Source organism: Lytechinus pictus, chromosome 19 (genome assembly GCF_037042905.1).
Source record: "Lytechinus pictus isolate F3 Inbred chromosome 19, Lp3.0, whole genome shotgun sequence".
Taxonomy (NCBI): domain Eukaryota; kingdom Metazoa; phylum Echinodermata; class Echinoidea; order Temnopleuroida; family Toxopneustidae; genus Lytechinus; species Lytechinus pictus.
Window position 1 is genome coordinate 10,203,563 of NC_087263.1, and position 27,258 is coordinate 10,230,820.

The 27,258-nt window shown below is 37.0% G+C and overlaps 1 protein-coding gene across 2 annotated transcripts; it reads left to right on the top strand.

The window, feature by feature from the left end:
• The first annotated feature begins 1,605 nt into the window (after positions 1-1,605).
• Positions 1,606-25,884, top strand: LOC129283045 (inner centromere protein-like). Of its 2 annotated transcripts, none has more exons than XM_054918879.2 (18): positions 1,606-2,699; positions 3,439-4,017; positions 4,985-5,136; positions 5,745-6,071; positions 6,441-6,948; positions 7,480-7,734; positions 8,897-9,032; positions 9,667-9,723; positions 10,162-10,463; positions 10,970-11,140; positions 12,446-12,515; positions 13,401-13,561; positions 14,485-14,580; positions 15,199-15,387; positions 15,890-16,090; positions 17,905-18,017; positions 19,073-19,175; positions 20,200-25,884. In XM_054918879.2, the coding sequence occupies exons 1-18, from the start codon at positions 2,616-2,618 to the stop codon at positions 20,518-20,520; spliced, it is 3,825 nt and encodes a 1,274-aa protein (XP_054774854.2). In that variant the 5' UTR covers positions 1,606-2,615; the 3' UTR covers positions 20,521-25,884. The 2 variants fall into 2 exon arrangements, with proteins under 2 accessions (XP_054774854.2, XP_063970076.1); XM_064114006.1 differs by having other exon boundaries at positions 1,608-2,699; positions 10,162-10,469.
• The last annotated feature ends 1,374 nt before the right edge of the window (positions 25,885-27,258 follow it).

Consider the following 27,258-nt stretch of genomic DNA (forward strand, 5'->3'; position numbering starts at 1 on the left):
GAACTTTCTAGTTCTGCACATTTAATTCAGAATAATACGTAATTTTAGAATTAATTCAGCCGTTTGTCAGAGGGACATTTTTTGGGGGACGCGCTGTATATCCAACAATCAATGTGATCGCAAATCGCGAGCCGAAATTTTTGATAAACTGTCATGAAATGGGGATTTTTAGTAGTTTGTTATAAAATTAAGATTGAGATATACATATCAAATCACTGACCAATCAAAATGCGAGCGTGCAGCGCTAGCTATTACGTTCTGACAATTTGACCTGAATAGGGATATTCAACTTTATGGAATACAGGAAAATAATAGGTACCTGACAAATCAAATTTTGCGAGCGCGCATGCAGCGCGAGCAGAAAATGTTAATACTCAGAATATATATAAATTCCTACAAAGCACTCTTTAAAAATCAATCTGTAAATGAAACAAAATAATGAAAGTTCGAATATCCGAGCTGAAATATGTTTTGTATACGGACTACAAAATTTGATATTTATTAAGCTCCATATTGAGCAAGATATGATAAATCACCTAAAAGGCAATGCGAGCGCGAAGCGCGAGAGAAAGTTTTATACTCTACAGTGGCATGAAAGATTTTAAACATTATTTTCCAAGTCTTTCCGCTCATCTTATTTTATTCACTCGCCTTCCTCCTTTTATGTTTCCCCTTCTCTTTTTCTCCTCTCTTTCCCTTCTTTTTCTTTCTTTCCTTCCCCTTTTTTTCTTTTTTTTGCTCCGCCAATAGGGGGGGGGGGGGGGGGAGGGTGGGCCCCTCGGCCCCCCTGGATCCGCCTATGCCTACTCTGATGAGAAAATGAAACCCCAAAGTGTATATCCTTTTATGCTTTCTGGTCGCATTTATTCTTTAAAGTGGTATATGACAATATTCATGGATATTTTTTTTCATATACAGCTAGGTTAAAAAAAAGTGGTATTCGATTGCCCTTTTTCACGTGAATATGAAAAAAGACAATTCAATATGTATTTAAGGCAGCTATGTTTGCCTAGCAGGAGGGGGGGGGGGGCCAATTCCGCAAGTTTAGGGCGCCAAAATCCCGGGCGGGATGCAAAATCCTGGATATATATACGGTTATTAAAAATTATTATTATCTTTTTGATGATATTGTTGCTTCCGCATCCTTTCTTTTCCATTTCTTCCTTTCCTCCTATCCCCTTGTTTTCAACAGGACTTGAAAAATTAAGGGAGGAAAGGGGGGGGGGGCTTCCCAGTTTTAAAAGCAGCCAGCAGAACACGGTATAACCTTTATAACTAAAATAAAATACATAAATAAATAAAAAAAACTTCCGCTGTTTTCACGACCTTTCTTTAATGGTCGCTACAAGCTAGCTGATTGAAGATGGACACGTACATTAATACAAAGGGGTGTTGAATTTGTTTTTAAATAAGCGACTTCGCATTACCCATTTTTTATATTAAAAAGAAATATATGAGACGCAGTAAAATAATAAAAAATGTAAAAAAAAATTACCAATTGTTTATTAGTAATCATACTAATTTCTACCGTCTTCACATATTTTTAAGTATTTTGCTTCCCCCCTATTTGCAGATCATTCGAACGTGCTTGATTGAGCAATACTCGCAATACTAAATGCTGTAAACCTGTAAACCGGTAGTCATGGAGGGCTGTACACAATTCTGTGGACCGATTTCTTCTTTCAAAGCCTTTCACGCTGAACATCATTGTATCAATATGCAGAACAATGGAGTAATCGATAAATAGGAGAATGTTCCTCTTTATAATCTTTTTATGACTGAATAGGGCTATTCAGCTCAGACTCGGCATCGTCTAGTTTGTGTTCATGTCGAATCAGATTCGGCTCATTGACATCGTTGTTAACCGGGTGGAGCAGTGCCATTTTTAAGCCAAGTCTCTCCGCCGCCCCCTCCGGCGTTCGCCAGTGCAGGAGGTCGATATGGATGACCAGGATGAGCAGAGAAATTGAAAGAAGTTCTGTTTTTATCATCTTGGACTAGGCCTACTTCTACATGTTCTATGGCATGACTGCTAGTGCGCATTGCTAGTGGATGTTACTCTGGCTGAAGCCTTTGCTAACGAAGGACATTTTCTTAATTTTGAAATTAGGCCCTAGTCCTAGAGTAAAATAATTTTATTTAGGGCCTAAATCACTTGAGAAAGTTGAGTCTCGCGTCAAGACAAATGTCATTAAATTCTGCCCTGGCTTGAGTTTTGACTTGAGTCTTTTTTTGAGACAGTATCTAGTAGGCATAGATACAGGATCTTTGAGATTGCCACGTTCATACTCGAACGGAAACAGTTGGATGTGATTGTGAACAAGCAACAGCACGCAACATGAGCAACAACAGCAAGACCATGGCATGAAGACTAGATTCTGAACTAAAAAGAGACAACAACAACAATATTTTCCAAGATGGAAAGTCGTATTTATTTGGTAATTGTATGGAGGAAGTTTCCATGTCACTTACATCAGAAGACTGAAAACTGAGCCAAGGCCAAGCTGAGTCAAGAGTTAAGTGCCGTGGAACTGGTTGAAAATTAATTCGACCGCAGTCATCAATTCAGTAAAGACTAAAAGTGCAATAATATTCATCCAGATTTTAACTTCAGGATGGCTAAACAAACAGTCTTTAGTAATTTGGCTCAGGGATGTGGATCGTGGGACGGTGATTTGCAGAAAGAACTTGGAAAAAAGGTGAGCAAGAAAAAAAAATCATATTTTCCAGGAGCAGGGGGAATCATCCAGATCAAGGCAAATGACCTTGGTTTGATTTATGCCCTGTCTCAACTCAAAATATTTTTTGTTTAAAACATTGGCACTGATATTTCACTTTAAATAAAGCCAGGGGCTCAGGGCACTTTTGAAATACTCAAACTTAGTCAGGGGTGTGAGAGTTAAGATTTTTATCTGATTTCAGATGTTTTTTCGTTTTGATTTTCAGCTAAATTTCAGATTATTTTTGGCTTTCCTCTGTACAAAAAGTGTGGGAGCTCTTTCTATTTCAGACTTTTTCTACAAGTTTCAGCTTTTTTCAGATCTTTTTATTTGTAACCACTCACACCCCTGCTTAGTATCCCTGGGGGAAAAAAACAGCCCCAGACAACCTCCATTCAATGGAATGTTGCAGATTTAGGCAATACATGTTGACTTTGTTGTGAAAAGTAGCACTCAAAATCTTTCAAAATAATACTTTTCCTGAAATATAAATACAATATGGATTGGTCTTTTCAAACTGAATCATGTACATGTATTAGACCTAATGCCTTTGAATTTCTAAGTTCTGACCATGAAATTTAAAATATAAAAACAAGAATCATAATCAAACAGTCATGAATGAAAATAATTGATTAAATTTTATTCAAATGTAGCTCTTTGAATCATATTGTGAAACTAAAAGATATTGAAAACATTTCTTCTTCATTTTTCCCCACAGTCGAAGCTCCTTCCACACCGATCTTTGGACGGCGAATCCTATGACCACCTTGAGAAAAGGGTCCACATTCCAATCCGCATCAAATCGCAACTCTCTCAGATCAAAAGCATCCTTCGAGAAGCATCAAAGAGGTACCCGCAACACTCAAAGGCTGCAGAGCAAGGCTTGGCCGATGTCATCAAGCAGAAGACGGAAGGCACCGAGTACTCTCGTCCGCTTGGCTCGGTGAAGAACCGCCCTCGGACGGGCGTGATCCGCCCCCACAAGCAGCAGCACCGGCCCAGCCTGGGCATCGGACGCCCGCATCGCCTTCACCAGCGAGCAAAGAGTGCTCCCCTCTCTCGCCCGACCTCCCAGAGTCAGACCTCGCCAAAGAGGATAGACACAGCCTTGCCAAAAACGCTGACGACAAGGAAGGGCGCCCTCATGATATTCTCATCGCCCAAGAATGTGGCGTACTCTGTGCCGGAGCAGAGGTGTTATTACGTTGACCCAGAGGCCGTGAACCTGGATGACTGGGCCTCTGACCTGCAGTCTTTCAAAAGATTAACCCATAGCGTGATGCAATATGGATCAGAGGTAAATACTCATGCCTGGGCCCCATTCCATAAAGCTTAGCGATTGATCATGGGGCTAACTACTAAGATTTATTGCATTGATTACTGTGAACAATCAATCTTAAAACGGAACCCCATGATAAATCGCTAAGCTTATGTTACCGTGCCCAGAATCGCAAAGGTGAAATGACTTTACCCTTTGGTTAAAACATGCATCATTATTATTTTAACCCATGAATAATTTAACACCTTGAGTCATACCACTATTTCTGAATTTTAATCTTCTTTCTACCACAATCATTTAATAAGTCGCATGTTGTATATCTTGTCATTTTTGTGGATTTTGAATTTAGTTTTTGATCATTGCTAGCCTACAGCTGTGTTTAATGACCTTGCTAACCTTTTTCTTGGGCTAATTAGAAGTAATGCCTGGGTATGTATTGGGTATGCCTGCTTGAATGCACCTGCATTTGAATGATAAGCAACAATAATGAAGCATTTCATTGATTTAGAAGTAGGCCTAAATCCGTCATGGCCTAAATCCATCATGCCAGAACATCAGAATCTGAATGTGAAAAAACGTCATCAGATTCCGGAATATACAAAGTTTTGACATGACTCTGTATTATTTCGAACTAGAACTAATAATTTACATGTCAGTAGTCAGCACTGTCTTTACTTCCTTTATATTTCTCGGATTCGCTTGGATGTTCAGACGTAAAGCACTGAGTTATATGCCCCTTGTTGATTTTCCTTATCTTTTTTTTGGTAAGGTCTGTACTTCAGTGGATGGTTGTGCCAAAATTTTTCAAGTCTTGATTCGAACTGATTCAGACTAATTGTACTTAAACTGTTTCAATTGACTCAGGCAGAAAATTGCAGTAATTAAAGCTCCCCAATGAAAAATAATGTTGGTGAACCACAGCTTTCATTCCCTCTTCCTCACTAAACATTGTTGATCAGACACCTATTTTTATTTTTGTGTTCAGATTGGTGATGACTTTGAGTCTCTGGCTTCTGACTATGATACATCTTGCTTCAGATTTCTACGCAAAGAAGAAGATGACGCTGGTGTGGATTACAGAATACAGCCCGGGGGTGATTTTGTCTTCTACCTCAAAGATTTAAAGACCAAAGCAGCGTATGTTATTCATAGTATTATATTATCATTTATTCTTATTATTATTAACATTGTTATTAGTATTGTTGTTATTATTATTATTATCATTATTATTATTATAATTATTATCATCATTACTAATAACATTATTGTTGTTATTATTGTTATTACTATTATTACTATATTTGACATTTTCACAAATAGCAATTTACATGAGAACACACAAATTGGAAGGAATAGACAGCCTTTATTATGCTTAATTTACTATCATTTAATATTTGAATCAGCCCAATTTAGTTGTAATAATTATATTATATTGATATGTCCCACTCAATTAAATAATGCATAATAATTTAATTCACCTTGTTTGTGATATGAGTTTTTATTTATTTGATTTGACCTAAATATTAATCACTTCCTTATACCTATGTACCTTTTGTAATGTTCATTTCATCTCTTGACTGCTAGTCGTTTCCATTCTAGGTCAAATCTTTCTTGAACTAGTAATAATAAACCTTGCAATTCAGAACTTACTACATGTATGTAAAATTAGTTCTGAGACATTTGACATCGGCAAGCATGGATAACTTTGTAATTTAAATTGTATACGTTTCCATTATTTTTGCTAGTGTAAGGAGTGTTGTATCATCGCTCTCTTACGGCTCCACACCAATACTCAATGAAGAAGATGAACCCGATGACGCACTTCAAAGACTAGATGAAGATGAAGCTGATGATGTAGCGCAGGAGGAAGATAGCCCCGCCCCTAAATTGGAATCGCGTCGCCCATCAGGGATGGAACACAGGAATGAAGCGTGGGCGAGTCGAGCAGACACGCCCATGAACTCAAGCGGTGCCGCTGAGGGAAGCATAAGTGGAGATATGCGTCCTGTACCAAGAAGTCCTACTGCGCAATCGGTGGAATCAAATTTGATGACCAGACCGGACACTGCGAGGTTAGTGCATGTTTTATTGTAGATACTGTAGTTGGCATGGTGGTTCAGTTGTATAGTGCAAACCTAATGAACTGGAGGTTGTAGTTCTGATCCCTAGCTGAGTCATACAAAAGACTGTAATAAAGGGACCCTCTGCCTATTTGTCAGTCACTCAACGTATGAAATAGAGGAGGATTACAATATGATAAAATTTTGTTGTTAGTGCATCGAGGGAACAGTTCTGTACCTGGCTAAAGTAGTATTATTAGGTTACACTGCTATAAACATGCACTGTCAAAATAAAGGAATATTAACCTAGGCTATAACTTTGATGTTTCATTCTTTACTTATGTGAAGTGCACTTGGGTCCCTTGTCATTTGTTTCTACAGGTCAACTAGGTCAGTTACAAGCCTTAGATCAGGAACCCCACTGTCTCTCAAGGATCTGACAGCATCCTTGAAATCCGGTGGCTACCTCGGTCGTCCAGTGAGTGCCCCGTTCCCGCCCTACTCCCCGCATCCCCGGACCGCATCACTACCGCCAGAAGAAGAAGAGGAGGAGGAGGAGATGGAGGGGGAGGTGGAGGAAGGGGCTAGGTCCTTGAGCTCTCATTCCCGGCAGTCCTCCAGGCCACGCTCTAGCCGTCCAAGTTCCAGGAGAACGCAGGGAAGCGTGGCACTTGCAGATGAAGCCATTGATTCAGCTAGTGTTATGAGCGACGGGAGGAGTTCAAGGGGGGCTGCTAGGAGCAGGATGTCGTCAGCAGGGGTGCGCTCCCAGCATGGGATGGGGGACGATGGTGGTGTGGAGGAAGGGGAAGATGATGATTGGATGTCTGAAGATCTACCAGAGTTTGGGGTCGAGGACCTAGAACCCGAGGCTGGCTTGCAACCGTTGGTAAGCTAAACTGTAGAACTACGAGACTGATAATCTGTTTTAGAATAATTAGCCAGTGTTCTGGTTAACCTTAGAAGGCCCAGGAAGTGGGGGGGGGGGGGATGAAAGGAACAATTCCTTCGAATGTGTTGTATGATATTTCTGCAGTGCTCAAGACAGCCAATCCAGATTCCAGGACTTTTAAGATAACATGTTTTCTCATTTCGTCTTGGCAAGCAGCTCCTACGTTTATTTTGTACATCAGTCCATAAATAGTAGATAGTAAATAAATAGTAGTAAAAAAAATACATTGCCACCCCTCTCTATTATGGTATAATTGGAATGTACTTTAATACTGTAGCATTATCAATTTGTAATTGATTGAAATTTGACCATGGATTTTGATATGCTGATTACAAAATTGTTGATGGTTTAATATGGGGTTGAGGCTTACAGATTGGGGCCAGATTCTAGTGAGTTGAAAATATGTACATAAGAGAGGGGCAACATAATTACATTTATTTCCTCTACTTTACGTATTTTTATGACTAGAGTGATGATGGTGGTGGAGAAGTGGTTGAAGGGGTGCAAGGTGACGCCCCTGCTGGTCCTCGAAGCCAATCAAGGGCATCCTCGGTGCCTCCCAGGGTATACACCCCACAGACCAGGTCCTCTAGAAGATCTACCCCACCCCCTGAGGGTGACGAGTGGCCAGGATTGGGGGACATTGGTGGAGGAGACGGGGAGGTAGCCAGGAGTAGACCGTCCTCGGGGGCGGCACGGACGAGCTCGGCCAAGTCGAGACAGGTGAGTGTTTGCCTGCTCCATTCTCTTGCTGCTCTTCTCTTGTCTCCATTTCTCCCTTTGCATCCCCATGAGAACAAGCAGTATGCTGCTTAGACACTAGACAGGCCTTGTCTCTCTTTTACCCTGGCCCCTCCCTACTCTTCTCTCTCCTTCCTCCTCCCTCTCTCATCAACTCGATGATATTTAGTTAAGTTCATGTTTCTCTTCGTTGTCTCCTTCCCACATTTCTCATTTTATATATGATGAAGTCAACTGTCTGTATTTTTATAATGCTTGATAAAAATCCTGTATCCATCTATTTAGGCAAGTTTGTTTTTTAGAACTAGCATAATATTTTAATTTCTTAAGCATTGTGTCACTATGTAATATTGATTATTATATATATATTCTTGTACTTGTTTTGTAAAAGATTCTGCAATTCAGCCTTTGGCTGCGAATGAATTTTTGATAACCATTACCACTACCATACTTCCTTGTTCGCTTCTTATACTTGATCCCAACAAGTTTTTTTTCCAAGTCTACATAGACTTGTGTCTCTTTTCCCTGGCCCTCTTTCTCTATCCTTCCTCCCTTCTATGGAAAAGCTCCACTAAGGTTTCTTTTTCTTTTCCCAGCCCCCTCTGTACTCTTCTCTGTCCTCCACTCCTGACTGATAAGTCTGCACACTGTCAAGATTTCTGTTTCTCTCCCCTATATTTTCAATTTTTTCTGTTCCTTCTTTTTTTTAAAATTCAATTTATTTAACCAAAGCATTGAAAATACAAAAAAATGATACACATACATAAAATACAATATTTACATTGGTACAATATATAAGATGATGCTTGGCAGGAAGCAGCCAGAAAGGAAAAAAAACCTTTATAACGGCCGACCTTACAATATATCATGAAATGTTGTATAAGTACCTAAGACAATATAATACAATAGAAATACAAAACAAAACAAATGGGGGGGGGGCAAGAGTTAAATGAAACAAATTAAAGAAAACTCTTCCCAGTGCTACCTTCTTTATGACTTTTTTTCAAATTTTTCTGTTCTTTCTGAAACTCTGTATGCAACATACTCTTCCAAGTCCTAGCTTCTTGTATTTTAATACTTTGTATGTACATAGTTGCTACTTTTCCTATTTTGCTACATGTACGTATTCTTGTTCTCCTTATAGTCAAGTCGTAGTAGACCTGGAACATCTGGTTCAGCAAGGACTGTTGGCCTAGGTGAGGATGACATTCAGGAGGAGGAGATGATTCCTTCAGAAGAATCCCAAGAACAACCTCCCCAACGGCAAGCTCAAGGACAAGGTATGGAACGGATCATGAAGTCAAAAGAATGATTGTAGCTCACATTTGATCACATGTGGCAACCCAGCTCAAAACCCGTAATGAGTCTCCCCAAAATTAATTGTGAGATTTTTGTACAGCTTGAAAAAGATGACCGCATGCTTTTATATATTATGTTAAATGTAGTCTAGGGCCCTGTCTTACAGAGAGTTACGATTGATCCTATTAACCTCAACTGTGGGAAGCCAGCAACATCAGCATCTGAAAGGCATACTTGTTCAAATTTTTTTTCCAGATATGATGTAATTATAGACATGACAATTCAGTGTGCTTCTCTTTGTCTACAAAGAACATTGTGCAAATTTCATCCATCAATTAAGGTATTGATGGATATCCATACAGTTGAGGTTGATCGGATCATTCACAACTCTGTGAGGTGGGACCCTGATTTCACAATTAATTGGTTTGATCTCTATATGCAACCAGTCATAGAAATCAATTGTACGTTTGCTCACTTTTGTGTTACCAGACCCAAATTCCTGTACAGCCCTACTGGTAGCATTAATTTTTCTTTTGTCCAATTGATAGAGACAAGAAGGTGTTCTACCAAGTTTCATTCTTTGGAAACTATTTTTCTTTTTCTTTTCTTTTTAAGGTGACGGAGACACTTTACAACTGTTTGGTGAAGGAGTCGGTATAGCACAAGAATCAGGTGAGATCTTCAAATACTAGTATTTGCAGGTCCTGAGAATAATGGCCTTCAATGTATGGCAGTCTCGTGATAGGATCTGCCACTGTAGTATTAGACTTTGTCTATTCAACTTGAACATGTCCTGAGGAGGAATGATAAATTATTTTGTAATGATGCAGTAATGAATGGATATGCAATTGAAGGTTGAAGATAAGAAAACTCAGAGAATTATGAAATATTTTATTTCTACATTATGCTGTTCATCACCTCTGATGTAATGTTCTGGCAAATCTTTTTCTTATTCTTCTTTGGGTATACTGCCCAATGCCCCCACAGTGGGAGCCAACTGGGCAGGAAGTGCTCTGGTAGTAGATAAAAGATTAATCAGTATGTAACATAGCCACAATAATGTTAACAACATTGTATTAAATTTGTGCTTGACTGTTCTTTTCCTTACAGAAGAAATAGTCAAGTCCCCTTCCGTCCCGTCATGCCCTTCCACCAGCCATAGTAAAACTGCACCTCAGCCGCTCATCGAAGACCCACCCAAGCCCCCTACCCCACAACCTGTGATCATCACCCCAAAAGTTCCCCCACCAGTTGTGCCTCAGATCCCCACCCCGCCGTCGACCAGAGTGAAGTCTGCTGTAGGGAAGGTCAAGGTCGAAGCAAATGCTGAGGAGAAGAAGACGGCCAAGGTTGATCTGAGTGGTTTGCAGAGCATGGTGTCCAAGAAACCAACAGGGTCTTCAATTCCTAAGGTACATGTAAGTAGCGGGATATTGTCATCAGAGTACCAAAGTAGATAAAAATGTTGTAAAGAAAAAGAAATGATTATGGTGATGATTTAATGAAAGTAATGATATCATCGGGTCGATGCAAGGACAGTCTTAACACCACACTTTCGCGCATTGCGTGCATGCAAAAAATGCCCTTAGCAGCGTGCATAAGTGCATTGCGTGAGGGCATTTCTGCACCGATGCATTAGTTTCACATCAATGTACATAGGCAATGCAAGCTTATGTAATAAATACCCTTTTTTCATACCTGATTAGACGCCAAGTGACACTCAAGCAAAAAGAAAGCTCAAATTATTAAAACACTGATTATTTAAGTGATTTTTAATAAAAGTTTGAATATTATAGTGAAAAATTATAATTTATGATTACAAATACTTATTTTTATTTACAATTAATAACATATTTCTTACTATGATTCAAACCACACCTGAATTCTTTGTGTGAATGTGCCTCTTCATTTCCTGTAGCCTGAGAAGAGAAGTCCAAGCCCCAAGGCCAAGAAAGGAAGACGAGGGAAGAAGGGCGGTGGTTCAAGCCCCAGTAGGAAGTTTGCCGGTGTAGAATTTATGGATAACCCTCGAGGGAGCGCGTATGACGGACCATCAGAAGATGAGATTGCTAAGATGATACAGGAAGAGGTAAGACATTCGGTATTGTACAACGCCTACTTAGCTTGTTGTACGAGAGCAAATGGGAGACTGAATGTCAAACATTTGTACTGTTGCACACACGACGTACCATCCAAAATGTACCGTTGCACGGTAGGTGACGTCACAATACAATTCTATTCATTGCGCTCAGTAAAAATATGCGCACATGACCTCGGGCAGCATTGCGCATGAAGCCAGTGTGCGCTTGTGGGATTTTTCTTTTCGCTCTCATTATTTTTGCTCCATTTTCATAGATTAATGCAGGGAAAAACTCTTGATTTTTCGCTAAACTCCGAGGCGTTGTACAACACAAATAGCGAATATTCTTATTCGTGCAATGGTGCAAGATTTCACATTCGGTGAAAGAAAGAAACACTCTATTCAACTCGGCTAACGCCTCGTTGAATAGACCATAACACTCGCACTCATGCCTATTCGCTATTTGTATATTAACCAGGGGCTTATTTCACAAAGATTTAAGTATGACTTAGAGTCGCACTTACAGGCTGACGCGAATGCGATATATATCACACAATCTTATTGATTAATACGCAGTAGTGCACGTTCTCTTGGCATGATCTGACCAATGCGGTCATGCCATTTATAACGCATGCAACTGGGCATTTAAGTGCGACTATAAGTCATACTTAAATCTTTGTGAAACCCCCGAGACCGAGACGAAACACAAGACCACAATCACATTCTTGAGACATGTTTTAAAGAAATCCAAAACTGAAATTAACAACACCATATTGCCTGTTGTTTCAAAGTATTAGATTAGATCCTTAGAACGATAGTGTAAAATTTGTATTCTATGATGATCGTAATAAAGTTTTAATGTAAAGAGAAACAGTTTGACCCAAATTCACATACATGTAGGTGGTTTTGAAAACCATCGGTTGAACCTATGGTTTATGCAGATTTCCTGTATAAATTATGCATATTTAACTGCATATGTTAAAAAAATGTCCAATGCTGATGTGCGATTTTGTCACAGTGCGTCAAAATGATGCCTGTTGCCATATATGCTATTTTATTCATGAGTCCACTCAATAAAGCAGTGGACTCATGAATAAAATAGCGTAATCAGCCATGGCAACAGGCGTTAATTTACCACACTGTGACAAATGCACTCATGAGTATTGGACATTTTTAAGTATATGCGGTAAATTAAGCATAATTAATACAAGAATTCTGCCTAAACCATCATGGGTTCAATCCATGGTTTTCAAAACCACCTTTGTGAATTTGGGCCATTATACTATTGTATGTTTTGAATGCTTTTTATTTAAGCTTGCTGAACAACTTGCCGAAGCTAACATTAACCTCGAAGCTGAAGAAGAACCCAAGGAAGAAGAAAAAGGTAATATTATAGAACTTTTTTAAATGAAGTTTTGATGTAATCATTTGAAGCACAGTTTCATTTACTCATTGTATTAACACAAGACTCACTTATCCTGAGACCTGTTGTGTGCAAGAGAAGGAGCTTTGCTTGCAATGTACATGTACTTGAAGGCTGAAACGATGTCATAATGGAATTAAAGTTCACCTTGACATGGTTTCTCCATCAGATCCAAACAACGTAGACCGTCTGTCTGTGGCTACTGATGCTCCGATTTCGGGCAGTTCAGATAAATCCAGTTACTTTGATTTTTTTTTTCATAATGATGTGTCAGGGAAATCAGGGAAAATTTACTTTTCTCCAGTCAAGGGTAAAATCAGGGAATTTGATAAAAAATGCCAATATCAGGGGAAAATGCCTCAAATGAGCTCTCTCAGGTGGGCCGCGAGAAGCTCCAGGGGGAGAAAAAAATAGGAGAAAAACTATAATATATTTCACAGACCTGTCCGAACATGGTGTGTCCGACCAGTCTATGCGGGTCAAACAAAACTGAAGCACGCTTAGGTATCGTGCATGTTGCAAAGCATGCACATGCGCACTATGATTGTTTTAATGCAATTGTTGCCCATTTACCGGACATTTGCGAATGCAGATTAGTTCTCAAACTTTGTTTCAAATGTGATTCAGAGCTTTGTGTTCAAATTTCACGAAACATTTTTTCATCAAAATGGATGCTTTCTTAGAATTTTGGTAGGTGGGCCTCGAAAACAAATCTGAGAGTCAAAGTGGTCCTCGAGTAAAAAAAGGTTGAGAAGCGCTGCTATAGAACAAAGGGTTCAGTTGCTCAGAAAATGTCATGAGGAAATTAAAATACACTATCATCAACACTTTTTTCCCCTGCATCAGATCCAAACGACACAGACCGTTTGTCCGTTGCGACCGATGACGAGGCTATTGAAAAAGAGATTAAACAACAAAGCAAGGTGGAGAAGGGAAATAAGAAGTCCAAGAAACAGCTGGCCAAGGAAAGGGCTGCCCTCAAGGAAGCCCGAAGACAAGAAAAACAGGTTTTTAAAAACTGTTCATTGCAATAGAGGGGCTTTACCTATACAATACTGAGAGGCATAAAAATACAAGCTCTGCTGTATTATCAAGTCCCTCGTTTCATTTTCATATGTTATTTGCAATTTGTCTGATTATCAAAATGAATATTGAAACAATTTATTTATTCACTGATCATTTTCCTACAGTATTATTTATGACTTGGAGTATTTCTAATGACGTTTATTCTGTTTTGTATATTCATATATTATATATGTATATGTTTTTATGCTCATTATTTTAAAATGGAAGTAAATAAATTGAAACTTGAAATAAACAAATTGAAATATATGAAATGAAAATTTAGATGATTAAATTTTATAGAAAATTTATGTTACTTCAGTAAATTGTGTGGCATCACGATGTGCATTATTGTTTAAAACAATATTTGGAAAATTAAGAACAAAAACACATCATGGTATAAGATAATACTAATTGCATGTGAACTGGCTAGTGTTTCATAAAGTTGTTTGTAAGTTAGGAGCGATTATATAAAGGGCTGGTCAGTAGTGATCCTTTTGTATGGTAAATGACACCAGATTTTCTTCGATGTTGATTAAGTTCCAAAGAAAGCGTCACCAGTCGTTCATATAGTCATTCATAACTTACGAACAGTTTTATGAAACACCCACCTGGGGGCGTTTTACATAGATTTAAGTATGACTTAAATACCGACGCATATACATGTATGATATGCAACGCAAAATCTTATTGATTAATACGCAGTAGTACGCGTCCTCTTGGCACGGTCATTACTTTTATGCACAAACCTAGGAAATTAAGTGCGACTCTAGGGTATACCTAAATCTTTGTGAAACACCCCCCTGGCTGGACTTGTCCTTTATCATAGATGTATGCCATGTTTTTTCTCAATACTTGTCATTTTCAGCGAAGAGAAGAAGAGAGAAAAGCCCTGGCGGAGAAGAAGAGAGCAGCAGAGGAGGAAAAGAGAAGAAAAGAATATGAAGAACAAAGACAGAAAATGGTATGTACATGCATGTTCATTATATATGCCAGCTGTTCCTTTTCCTTTTGGAGTATTTCATATCTTTTTATAGAAAAAGAATACTTCAGGTTTCATGAAAAAAAAATTTTCTTTCTCAAAATTGTGCTTGATATACACATATAATAGTACATATAAATAGTACGAGTATGAGGGAATAAATAATTGGAATCTTCCATACAATGCCGTTTGGTAATGCCATAAAATTGTCAAACTTTTGTATGTCCGATCCTGTTTTTCTCTCGTCTTGCTGGTATCCCAGGGTCCGATGACCGGGGAAATAATAATTACAATGTAAAGCAATTAGAAACGTAAAGTATTAAGCACTATATAAATTAACAGGTCAAGTCCACCTCATAAAAATGTTGATTTGAAGCAATAGCATACCGACCGGGATGTGCATATAACTGTTTTGTGAAAAATAAGCGAAACTTTAAAATGTCATAACTTTCTTATTTTACATCCGATTTTGATGAAATTTTCAGTGTTATGCTTGTTGGATTTTTCTCTTTTTATTCAAATCAAATTTTTGTTGGGGTGGACTTGTCCTTTAAGTATTTTTTTGTTATATCTGTGTTTGTGATTTTTCTTGATTTGTAGGAGGCTGAAGAACAGCTTCAGGACGCTGAAGAAGAGGCTAGGAGAGCGGAGGAAGAGGAAGAGGAAGCAAGGTTGATGCTCCAAGAATCTCGGAGAGCCGCCAGGGAAGAACGAGAAAGAAAGAGGAAAGAGGAGATGGAAAAGAAGAAACTGGAGAGAGATAGACAGCGTGAGGAGAGAAGAAAAATGGTCAGTTTTGAATTTTTATGAGATTTCTCTCAGGCAAATATCTCTTTGTGTAACAGATTTAGTGTGAAGAATATCGAGGGGGGACTAGAAAAGCCCCCCTCCCCCGGGCTAGATAGGGTTAAGTTTTCCACTTATAATTTATTTTATTTATGTGGAGCGTTGTGACCCAGTGGATTAGTCTACGGACTTTGAAACAGACGGTCGTGGGTTCAAATCCCAGCCATGGCGTAGTTTCCTTCAGCAAGAAATTAATCCACATTGTGCTGCACTCAACCCAGGTGAGGTGAATGGGTACCTGACGGGAATTTATTCCTTGAAATGCCGAGCGCGTGAAAGCTGTTGAGCTACAGCCGGTGTAATAATATCCAAGACCTTTGGAAGCGCATAGAGACGTTATTCATAATGTGTTATGCGCTATACAAGAACTGACTTATTATTATTATTATTTTTTTTTTACAAATGATTAATAATTTACACATATTTTTTTTTTCAAATTTAACAGGAGGATGCTGCTCGACAGAGAGAACGTGAGATGGCGGAACGCTTGGCGGACGCTGCAGAGAGGAGGCGCATGAGAGAAGAGGCCGAGTGGGAGGCTGAGGAACGAGAGAGGGAAGAACGAGAAAGACGAGAACAGGAAGAAGAGGAAGAACAGAGGAGGATGGAGCAGGAAGAAGAAAGGATTAGGGAGTTGGAAAGACAGGTAAGAATTTATCTTAAGTCTGATTTATCAAATTCAATTGGCATTTTTTTCCTGTAATGATTAAATTAGGGCTGAGTCGAGGCAAGCACTCTACTGGTGATGGACCAATTATGCCATTCACCTGCAGTGGCGGATCTGAGGGGGGGATTTAGGGGTTAAAACCCCCACATTCTGGCTCCCTAAAAATGATAAAAAAGGAGCCAGTGTGAGATCAAACTCCAACACCTCTTCCCTGTTTACGAGGGTCACACCAGCAGAACAGTTACGGATCTATTAGGGGGGCAGGAGAGGGTAGGATGCATTACGTCGCAGATCGTTGTTATTATGTCAACCAACTTGTCAACCCCCCCCCCCACTTTAAAGCTAAATATGCCACTGACCTGTTCCATTTCTTCCCGACAAATGGTTTGAAATATAGTATTATGTGAAAGATTTGATATCTCGATGTAGATACGAAATTGTAGGTCTTACTTGGTTGATATACGTAGTCTTTGGTGATAATGAATGTCTTCATACATATTTCCTTACTTCCACAGTCCACCAGTTTTGGGGTACCAACACTGAAAGGTCAACCAAAGTTAACTTTTTGAAATGTCATTATGACTTCAAGAGTATATGTACCTATTCCATGAAACTTTGGGTGTGTTTATGCTTCCATTGCAGGGACAGAATCAGCGTTTTCAAATGTCGATTCAAAACGCCGATCGTAAACGTGGTTCTGGGAGTGCTGTTTATGCTTAACTTTTCAGAGGCGAAATCACGATCTCCAGCTGGCTTCGCATTGTCATTTTCGTTGAACAGGAAAGCGAGGTCAAATTGGGCGCGCCCTTTTTTGAAAGTTTTTTTCCGAGTGTTGTTATGGGGAAGGAACATCGACTGTTATATAAACATCGAACAATTTCCAATATTTTAGTCCTTGCATGGAGCTTCTTGATACAGCCATATAATTTCCAATATAGTAATGATAATAGTAAGAAAAAATAAAGAATATTAAGTATACAAAATATATATTTGTTTATACTACTGGGGCATCTGGCTATGTCTCCTCATAATAACTCATGTTCCAGGTTTTTTTTTTGTAAATCCCTCAACATTCATCGTGATGACAAATTGGAAGAGTACTACACATGCAAAACAAGGGAGATGAGAGGTAATTCCGTGGAGGTAACATGCGACCATGGAGCAATGCGACTGTATTTGCCCGCGGATTTTCATCTCACCGGAAGCATGTACCAAATGACGTCATTTAAACACGTTTACGATCGTGGTTCTGTTTATACTTCCCCAGAAAGCCTGATTCTGGTCAAACGACCTTTACAAACGCACCTTTTTGTGAGTTTACGATCGGCGTTTTGAAACAGCGTTTAAATGAAAGTAAGCATGGATGCAACCGTGTTTTGGACTTATCACGTTTGGAAACGCTGATTCTGGCCTGAAAAGTGGAAGCATAAACACGGCCTTTGAGATAGGAGCAATTACATATCACTGATCAGTTTGCACGAGTTTGAGGTCTCAAGGTCAAGGTCAAAGTTCCTTTAGGGTTAATAAATTCGGCATGTTATTTAGTATTTTTTGTGAATGAATATTCTTCTTTGTTTTTTTCCAAGTCAACATTGCTGCTATATTGAATCACATAATTCAGGCAAACTGTCCGAAACGTTTTACTTCGTTGTTGTTGTTATGAATCTATACAATAGAGTTATTACAAGGATTGTTTCTTTCTTGCTATCTCTCATCCAATGTACATCCTAGTTGTTTTCAAATCTTACTCATTTTGTAAGTTGTGTATTTCATGATTTTATTAATTTTTGTAGGCTGAGCAAGAGGCTCTGGAGAGATTATCCCGTGAGCGACGGGAGGCCGAAGAAAGAAGAAGACTTGCAAGAGGAGAGGCAGAGAGACAGAAAGAACTAGAGGAAATGAGGATGTAAGTTAAATTAGTTCAATAAATCACAACCACTAGACCAAGACGCCCCCACATGCACTCTAGAAGGTCATTGCTTTTTATTAGGGGAAAATTAAACATTTTATTAAGATTATGCCAATAGACTTAATTGTAAATTGTGCTAAATAAAAATTGATTATTATCATTACCACTCATCACCATTTTTTCTATTTTCCTCTGGGGCCTATAACTCATAAGCTATGCTTTCAACTTAGGCCCCTCCATTCTTCACTGGTTTAAATTCTTATTGTATATAAACTCTTTTTTTTTGTCTCAAGAACCATTTATTTCATTTCATGATATGTTATACCCATGTCAACCAATGTAAAATGTTTGTATATATGTGAATTATGGAAATAAACTGAAACTAAAACTGAAACTGAATTTTAGTAAAAGATACAAGATTGCTTATTTGGTCTATGTAAACATTCCCCTTTATTGTTTGATCTTGTGTTTTATTGTGGGCAAATAAGTTTCTTATATCTTACTTTGTTAATTGTATTTTGTCTAATTCCTTTAAGGGAGGTTATCTAGGCAAACTCTATTTTGGGGTTTTTATAATTTCCCTATTTCCTCTGTTGTTTAAAATGTTAACTTATTGTATATATATAAATTTTATGTGGAAGACTTTTGTAATACATGTACATGAATATGGTTTACATTTGCTCAATTATGTATTTTTATGAATTTTTATATTGTGATTTTTAATTGGAAATAAATGAAATTGAACTGAAAACTGAACTGAACATCTACACAAAATTTTTATGTATTAGTTTGCACTGAAGTTCCATCTCTCACACCATGTTGTGAAAAATGAGATCTAGAATATGGTCATGGAAAGAAATAGCAGGTACAAGTGAAACGTCTAAATCAGTCTTCGTTCCTCTCATTTCGAGCATAAAATAACTTTTCATATGAAAATCAATACAAGTAACAAAGTACTGTTTGTGCTGTTTAAAGTGTTTTGTAGATTAACAAAGAAAATTTTGTTTCTCTTATGGCTCAAACCTTTCTTTTTGTTGTTTTTTTATTTGCAGGAAGGAAGGACTGAAGAGACTAGCAGAGGAAGAAGAGAAAGAGAGACAGCGTCAGATACTCGCTGAGAAGAAGAGGCAGGAGGAACTTGAGAAAATAAGAAAAGTAAATTAACTTCTGTCTCTAAGTTTACAGGAAAAATCCACCCGAACAAAAAGATTCGTTAAAAAAAGGAGAAAAATCGAACAAGCATAACACTGAAAATTTCATCGATATCGGATGTGAAATAAGAAAGTTATGATATTTTTAAGTTTGGCCTAATTTCACAAAACAATTCTATGCACATCCTTCTTGGTATGCAAATGAGGGGACTGATGACATCACCCACTCACTGTTTCTTCCATATTTCATTATACAAAATATGAAATATTGTAATTCTCTCCTCATCGTCATGTGAAACAAAATTTATTCTGAAGGACTGGGCCTTGTAAAGATGGCGTGGATTGAGTTTCTGGCTAAGACCTGACCCCAAAAAAAATTATTCCTCAATCAACATGTGGAATGACCATTGTTTTAAGATTTTGTGGTTTAATCAAGTTGTTCATTTTTGTCAAATCTGTAAAAATTGTAATATTGTATAATTCAAACAATGAAAACAAAAATTGTGACTAGTGAGGGATGTAATCATATCAAAGAGTTGTGCATATAACCATTTTGTGAAAAATAAGTGAAACTCTAGAATGTCATAACTTTATTTTTTACATCCGATTTCACAGAAATTTTCAGCTTTACGCTTGTTTGTTTTTTCTCTATTGATTTAAATCAACATTTTTCTGGGGTGGACTTCAGTTTCATTGATCTTTGATAAAAGTGGATCCAATGCTCTAAAAACATTTTAGTTTCTCTTTATGAATAAAGTTATAGGCTAATTCTTTCTCTGTAATTATTGATGGTTATCCAAAAATGTACATTTTTATAGACTAGTTAAAGACTAGTTATTAGTTATTATTTGTTATCATTACTATTACTCATGGTATCATCGTTATTATTATCATAGTTATTGTTGCATTGTTCTATCCTTACCATTATTGTTATCGTTATCCTTATTCTTCTTCCTGTTATCATTATTATCATCATCATAATTATTATAATTAGTTTAATCATTAAATATATTCCTATCTATTTATAGATTCAAGCGATGGAGGAAGAGGCCCGTGCACGCGTCCAGAAGAAGCTCGAGAGCCGTCGTCTGTGGGCGTTGAGGCGTCGGGAGCGCAATAATGAACAGCGGAGCCATCTTAACGGGATGCGCTCCACCCAAGGCATGACAAGACCATGGGTTTTCAGCTACTATGTACTATGGCCGCGGGAGACTTACGAAAGGCGACTCCCTTCAAAGGAGAAGAAGAGAGGGTTCCGACCCCGCCCGAAGCCCCCTTCGGCGCCACCGCCGGCCGGGTCAGGAAATGCGGCAGGACCAGTTTCTGGTCAGGTAACAACTGGATCTTGAAAGTTCTGGAAGTCAAGAAGATTTAGAGAAATCCTGTGGAGAAGGCGTTGAGACTGACATCAGCATTAGCAATGGATAGCGAATTTGAAAGAAGACTTCTGATTGGGTCACGGTCAGTATTTTTAACTAAATGCGCTTTTAACATTGATATTGATTGGTCAGTCCATTTAGCGATTGATCGCTAATGTTTGTGTTACAGAGCTCTGGTTATAACTGGAAAGCTTTTAAGTATATTCTGTACAAATACACAATTCCTATAACATAGTGTACTATCAGGCAATCAAATTGAATTATTTATTATTATTGAATTATTGTGTTGTTACAAGTGATAGAGACAATGCGCAATTTTGTTCCAAGCTTTCAATTAACAAATAAAAGTGGATTATTTCAGTAGCTTTTTAAATGTTTTTGCAAATTTGTTACCAACTTATTTTAAAGAAAATAGCCCCTGTTCCCCAAAATGTATAGCTTTGCCAAAATGTATGACAATCATGCATGTTGAGTGTACATATTTTTGTATTTTGGGCATATGCAGGTAGGATAAGTGAGGAAATTTGTTCATTTTGTACAATCTTTCTGGTGACAATTGTGTAATCGTTTTCATAGAGTATAGTAGTGTAATGAAGTCAAATACATCCACTTGTTAGCACTTATGCAATGATTGAATTTATTTATTTATTAAAAGCATTCGGTAATTTATTGATATTCCTCATTCAGCTGGGAATGCAACAGGCATGATATTCTCCTGAGTAAAATTGGAATTCTGGTTTTTAAATAATTTTTATTTCAGACTTATTTAATTTTTGAAAATTCATTTATTTATTTATCATTTTTTCTTTTTACGTGAAATCCTTTCCCCAAGAACATTCTCATGCTGTTTTTTTTTTTACTGCTTTTTAAAGGCAAATGATGAAACTATCATGCAGACTCACCTTGAGAAATCACTTTTGATTTCTGTACTGTGCAAGAGCTTGTAACCCCGACTGGGGCGCCTCAGACTTTGTAAATGACTTAGTGACCCTTGTCTATTTTTCAGAGGGGAATATCATGCCTGATGTAATTATAATTGCAATCCTTTAGGTCAGACAAGCAGTCATGTTTATATGTTAAGATGTTGCGACATATGGTGAAGAGGAAGAGGTATAGTTTTGTACAGTATGCCTCGATCAGAAGCAAGATTTCTAATTTTGAAAAAGTTGATTCATCCCTTTTGAGTGTGTGTATATATTTATAACGTGTGTATATAGGTCCAAATGTCTTGCTGTGTCTTCACAGACTTTGCTCTTGTTAGCTGTTTTTTCTGTAAAAAGAGAAAATTAAGAATTAGACGAAATCATGCATTCATTTTCTTAAAGGATGTGAGAACTTCTGTCTATGATTGCCATGATCAAATATGATTGTTTACTTGTTTACAAATGTATAATTAAAGTTGGCCTAAATATAGACAGTTTATTGTATTTTGCTTTTTAAGACCAATTCTAAGTTGCAATATATTTTTAATAGATATTGTTAAGTATTCCACTATGTCACACATTTGTATATTTTGTAAGATCAAATTTTGAGACGATCAATTTGAAACCATTTATTCTTCGACATTTATAATATATTTTTTTATTTTGGAATGTTTATTTTGTTACTATGTTTTGCACCCATAAGTTCACAACACCACACACCTGTAAGAAATACACTTGGGCCTTGCTGCATTGAACTCACTATCATAGTTTTTTCCATCCTGTGTTAAAGCTACATTCGAATTCTGGTATAGAAATCTAAAGTCTAATAGGAAATGGTTAGAGCAATCCTAAAGTGTTGAATGTAAATTATTCAGGCATGTTTGAAATTATATTCATTTCATTACCACATGCTTTTCCTAACTGTTTAGCTAACACAGGAAACAACATATGGGACTACTCTATAAATGGACCAGCATTTTTAAAGTAATTTTACTGATCTTCATTTGCTCATTACTCCATGATTATGCATTTTCCTAAAAAAAGAATAAAAACACTCGGCAGATAAGTTTTTATATATTCTGAGCACATTTTATTTTCTGTTACCAATACCACAGTTGTTTCTTTTACATCTTTAAACTGTGGTAAGTTTATAGTGTTGTACCTTTTTTGCAGCTGGCTCAGCTTTTGATAACAATCCATTGATATATATCTGGTGCTGTCACTTTTATGAACACATCACTTGTGCCTTTTATTGTAAATGGTGCCTAGCTCTTGTTACTAAAGCAGTATTTCTTTTGGAAATTCAATTGCATTGTCAGTATATTGTAAACACCTGTACTTGATATACGACATATGAATAATTACTCCTGCCTCTTTTCAGACAGTTTTGTCAACAGGCTAGGGACCTGTTTCACAAAGAATTATGATTGTGGTCACTTTACTATTGTGAAAACTACCATGGAAATCTTGATTTATATTGTACTTCATGCGATTGTTATGTTTGCAAATATGTGCAAATCAGTAGCAGAACATGCATTAGTATTCTGAAGTGCCTTTCATATATTTTCATGCTTTTTTATTATTAGGGTAAACTATACACAATGTTTCAGGACTATTTAAGAAAAGGGGCATTCTAAAAATATGCATTGAATTGCAGGGTTTCCACAGTCTTGGAAAATCCTGGACTGAAAATTTGTGGTCATGGAAATTCAGGGAATTCTGAAAATTTGTGAAGTCATGGAATCGCATTTTCCTCTTGGCAATGGCAGCTTTGTTGTGTCTCGCAACTCTCATACTCTGCTATTATAATTGGTGTTCATGATTTCCATTTTTCCCAGTTTTGTAACACCCCAAATTCTACATATAACTCCCGGGGAGTCATGGAAAGCAGCAATTTAGTCATGGAAAAGTCATGGAATTCTGTTTTCAAATTTCTGTGGGAACCCTGAATTGGCTCTAAACAATCATTTGGTGATTTCAAGTTTGGTGTTGACATTTAGGTTTTGGACCGTTTGTTGAAACAAGGTTAATGATGATGATGATGAAGAAGAAGAAGGAGGAGGAGGAGAAGGACTGTGTTGAATACACCAACACTGAACTTGAAATCAGATGTTGAATGAAAAAAGGAATAAAAGTTCTAAGCAGCATTCAGCATTATTTCTGCATATTTGATATTTACATGAATGACATAATTTTGTTGTTGTTTTTCCTGTCTGGAAGCCATATTCTTGAGCAAGTTTGAGCTTTCTTTGCCCTCAGTTCTGCCGTATATTTCATTCATTGAATCTTAAATGTCCTGTAAGTTATCATGGTGTGTGTGTGTGATCGTATTAATGTCAGGAAGTGTATAGTATGAACAATTAGCTCATTCAAATTTATGTGTCCGGAGGTAATCTCAAAATCTTGAGATACCAGGTTTTCATAGCCCACCGAATTGTCATTTGGTAAACAGAAATCTTTTTGTTATGCTTATATGATGGTAATAGTGTTTTTATTAAATAAGCCCAGAGTTGACAGATATCCCATTTTAGCTTCGTTGGAAGCAGTTATCAGGATCATTTCAGCATGGTATAAGGAACTCGTAAAGAGTGTGCTATCATTCCAATTTCTTATGAAACAAGAAATATCCCATTGGATGAACCTTGTTTCACAATGATTTGCGATAAATAACAAATTTCAAACAACAATTGTGATTGGTACTAAGAATTTCACAATCATTCCAATCCGACAGGTGTTTCATAAAGCTGTTCGTAAGTTAAGAGCGACTTTAAGAACGACTGATGATCCTTTCTTATGGTAAATGATATTCACCATTAATGTTCATTTGTGATTATTTAGCGCGTAAGAAAGGTTCACCAGTCGTTCTTAAAGTCGCTCTTAACTTACGAAGAGCTTTATGAAACGGCCCCCAGGTATGAAACAAAATAGAAGCCTATTTATATGCCTTGCTTGCAGCTCAACGATTTGTGTTCAATTATGTTTTTCAAACACGAATTGCGATTGGATAGTGGTAGGTGCATGAATGTTCAACAGTCTGTGTAACCAACATTAATCTTAAGTGTCATGTTGCTATCAAATGCAAACTTCTGTGTTACTAGTCCATATAGTGATTAAAGGGATGATCGAGGCAAAAAATATTTATATCTAAGTAAATAGAGTAAAATTCACTGAGCAAAATACTGAAAATTTCATCAAAATCGGATAACAAATAACAAGTTTATTGAATTTAAAAGTTTATAGATACTTTGGGAAAACAGTTATATGCACATCGTCATGAATATTCATTAGGTGGGCTGATGATGTCATATCCCCACTTTCCTTTTTCTCATGTTATTACATGAAATCATAAATGTTTCATTTTTTCATACATGTGTAAATGATGTGTCTCCTTTATGATGAAATAAGTTGCGGCAATAAATAACTAATGTATTTAATCAATTGTCAATCCAATTGTTTTAGATCTTGGTAGAAAAATCTTTAATAAACCTAATTTCATATAATAAAATACAAAAGAACAAGTGGGGATATGACATCATCAGCCTACCTAATGAATATTCATAAAGACATGCCTAGAACTGTTTCACCAAAATAATGCAAATCTTTAAAATTCAATAACTTCGTTATTTGTTATCCAATTTTTATCAAATTTTCAGCATTTTGCTTTGTGAATTCTACTCTACTTATTGAGACATAAATATTTCTAGCCTTGACCATCCTTAAGTGCACTTATTAACATGTATACATTGTATAACTCTACTTGAACAACAGCGTTGAATTGTGCAACATCTCTGCTACGTGTGTGTGATTGTTGGGTATTAATAAATTATTTTCATTTTGAGGTTGTAGTATAGTTTGACAAATGTACATTAGTTCCTTTTGTGTTAATTTGATGTTAATAGTCTTGCCTAATTGCTGTGTTTTGTACTTGGGGAATTGCCAATCCATCAAAATATATAGTGTAATTGTATGTTGGTTTCACTATAGATGCTATGAAAATATACCACACAATATGATGAAATGTTTAACCCCAAGTTTATTGTGTTATATGTAAGCCTTATTTTTTTCATGTAGAACAAAGAATAAGAACAAAAAACCAATATCATAGAAATCTCACTTCAATATTTGTATTTAAATTTTCTGAATGGATTGATTTAATGTTTATTTTGTAGGAGTCCCTCTTTTCTTTGTGACAAATAATTGAAAGTGTTTTGGTACACCTTTGAAAACTACATTCAGTTTGTATCACACATATACATGGAGATAGCTAAAACAGGCGTTAACATAATAATTGTTGAAAGAGGAACTTTCCATATGTCCGTCCATCACTGTCCATTATTTCATGTGCCTTTTTGTTTTTGTGTAGAGGCAATCAATGAAAAATAAAAAAAAATTGCACATTTTCACAAAATAATGCCTTGTTTGTTTTCTGAAGTATTCTTTATTACTGTCATGCTATGTTTGAAAAGAAAATGTAAGATGGAAGTGCTATCAGTAGTCATTTTTTTTCTTTATTTTTATTTTTACCTCCTCTGTGACAAATAGACTATTATGGGCAATACAGTACTTTCACCCTCCAGAAATGACCCTTCTCGTCACAGTAGAGATTGAAGATTTTTTTTTACAGAAAAAGTTGTATAAGAAATTATTTTTGCAAAAGCAGGGTTAAAGGAGTACTCCTGGCTCAAACTAATTTTTTTATTATATAGGGTAAAATTCATTGAGAAAAAAGTTGAAAATATCATCAATATCTGATAACAAATAATGAAGTTATTGAATTTTTAAATTTAAAGCAATATTTTGTGAAAACGGTTATATGCACGTCGTCATGAATATTCATTAGGTAATGTCATGTCCCAACTTTCCCTTTTCTTATTTTATTACATGAAATCATAAATATTCCATATTTTCATATATGTATACATGTGTAGGGCCTATATGCTATGTCTTCTTTATATTATGATAAGTTCCAGTAATGAATATCTAATGCATTAAATCAGTTGTCAATCTTTTTTCCCCAATTCTCAGAGGACAAAATACAAGAGGAAAAGTGGGGGACTCACGACAGGCCTCAATTTTTTTAGCCTTTTATTGATATAAAATCGATACGAGCCATGCAGGAGACTAATATAGCACCACATCAAGTCCTCCGCTACTCAAATCTGGCCATATTTCTAACCCTCAATGCAACTTTCCGAGCAGTATAGTCTTGTAATATTACAAACCAGGGGACGCGGAACGGTTTTCAAAGTGGGGGGCTGAGCCAAAAGTGGGGGGGGGGGGCTGACCATGCTAAAAATCACAATCATATGGTCATTTTTACGTTTTTGTACACGGTTTTGGAAAAAAGTGGGGGGGGGGGCTGAAGCCCCCCCGGTTCCGCGGCCCCTGCAAACAAAAACCCACTGGAATAATGAGACCAGTTTTCCTACTCAGTACATGCATTCGCATCGCTATGAAATACGTTACCAAGAAGCCAATTATCATATAGAAATAATTATGTTAAACAAGTATGTTTCCTCTCAATTATGTTTCAGTTTCTCTATACAAATAGACCAGTATGTAGTTACTTCATGGACAAGTTTGATCAAATGACTTCATTTCTTTCATTAAAATAGGCAGATTTCAAAGCAAGATATTACGTGAGCATGCCTTACATAGCAGTATGAAGAAATTGAATGGACCAGGTGACTAGAATAGCACACCAATGAACACTCTATGAAGGTATTGTTATATTTCTCCTTTAAATGCATTTTATAGCATGTTGTACAATGTACTTGGCAAACTG

Excerpts from the sequence above, each read along its gene's own strand:
- LOC129283045 (XM_064114006.1), top strand. The coding sequence starts at position 2,616 with ATGGCTAAACAAACAGTCTTTAGTAATTTGGCTCAGGGATGTGGATCG. Across the intron at positions 4,018-4,984 it reads TGATGCAATATGGATCAGAG|ATTGGTGATGACTTTGAGTC; the intron begins GTAAATACTCAT and ends TTTTGTGTTCAG. Across the intron at positions 6,949-7,479 it reads AGGCTGGCTTGCAACCGTTG|AGTGATGATGGTGGTGGAGA; the intron begins GTAAGCTAAACT and ends TTTTATGACTAG.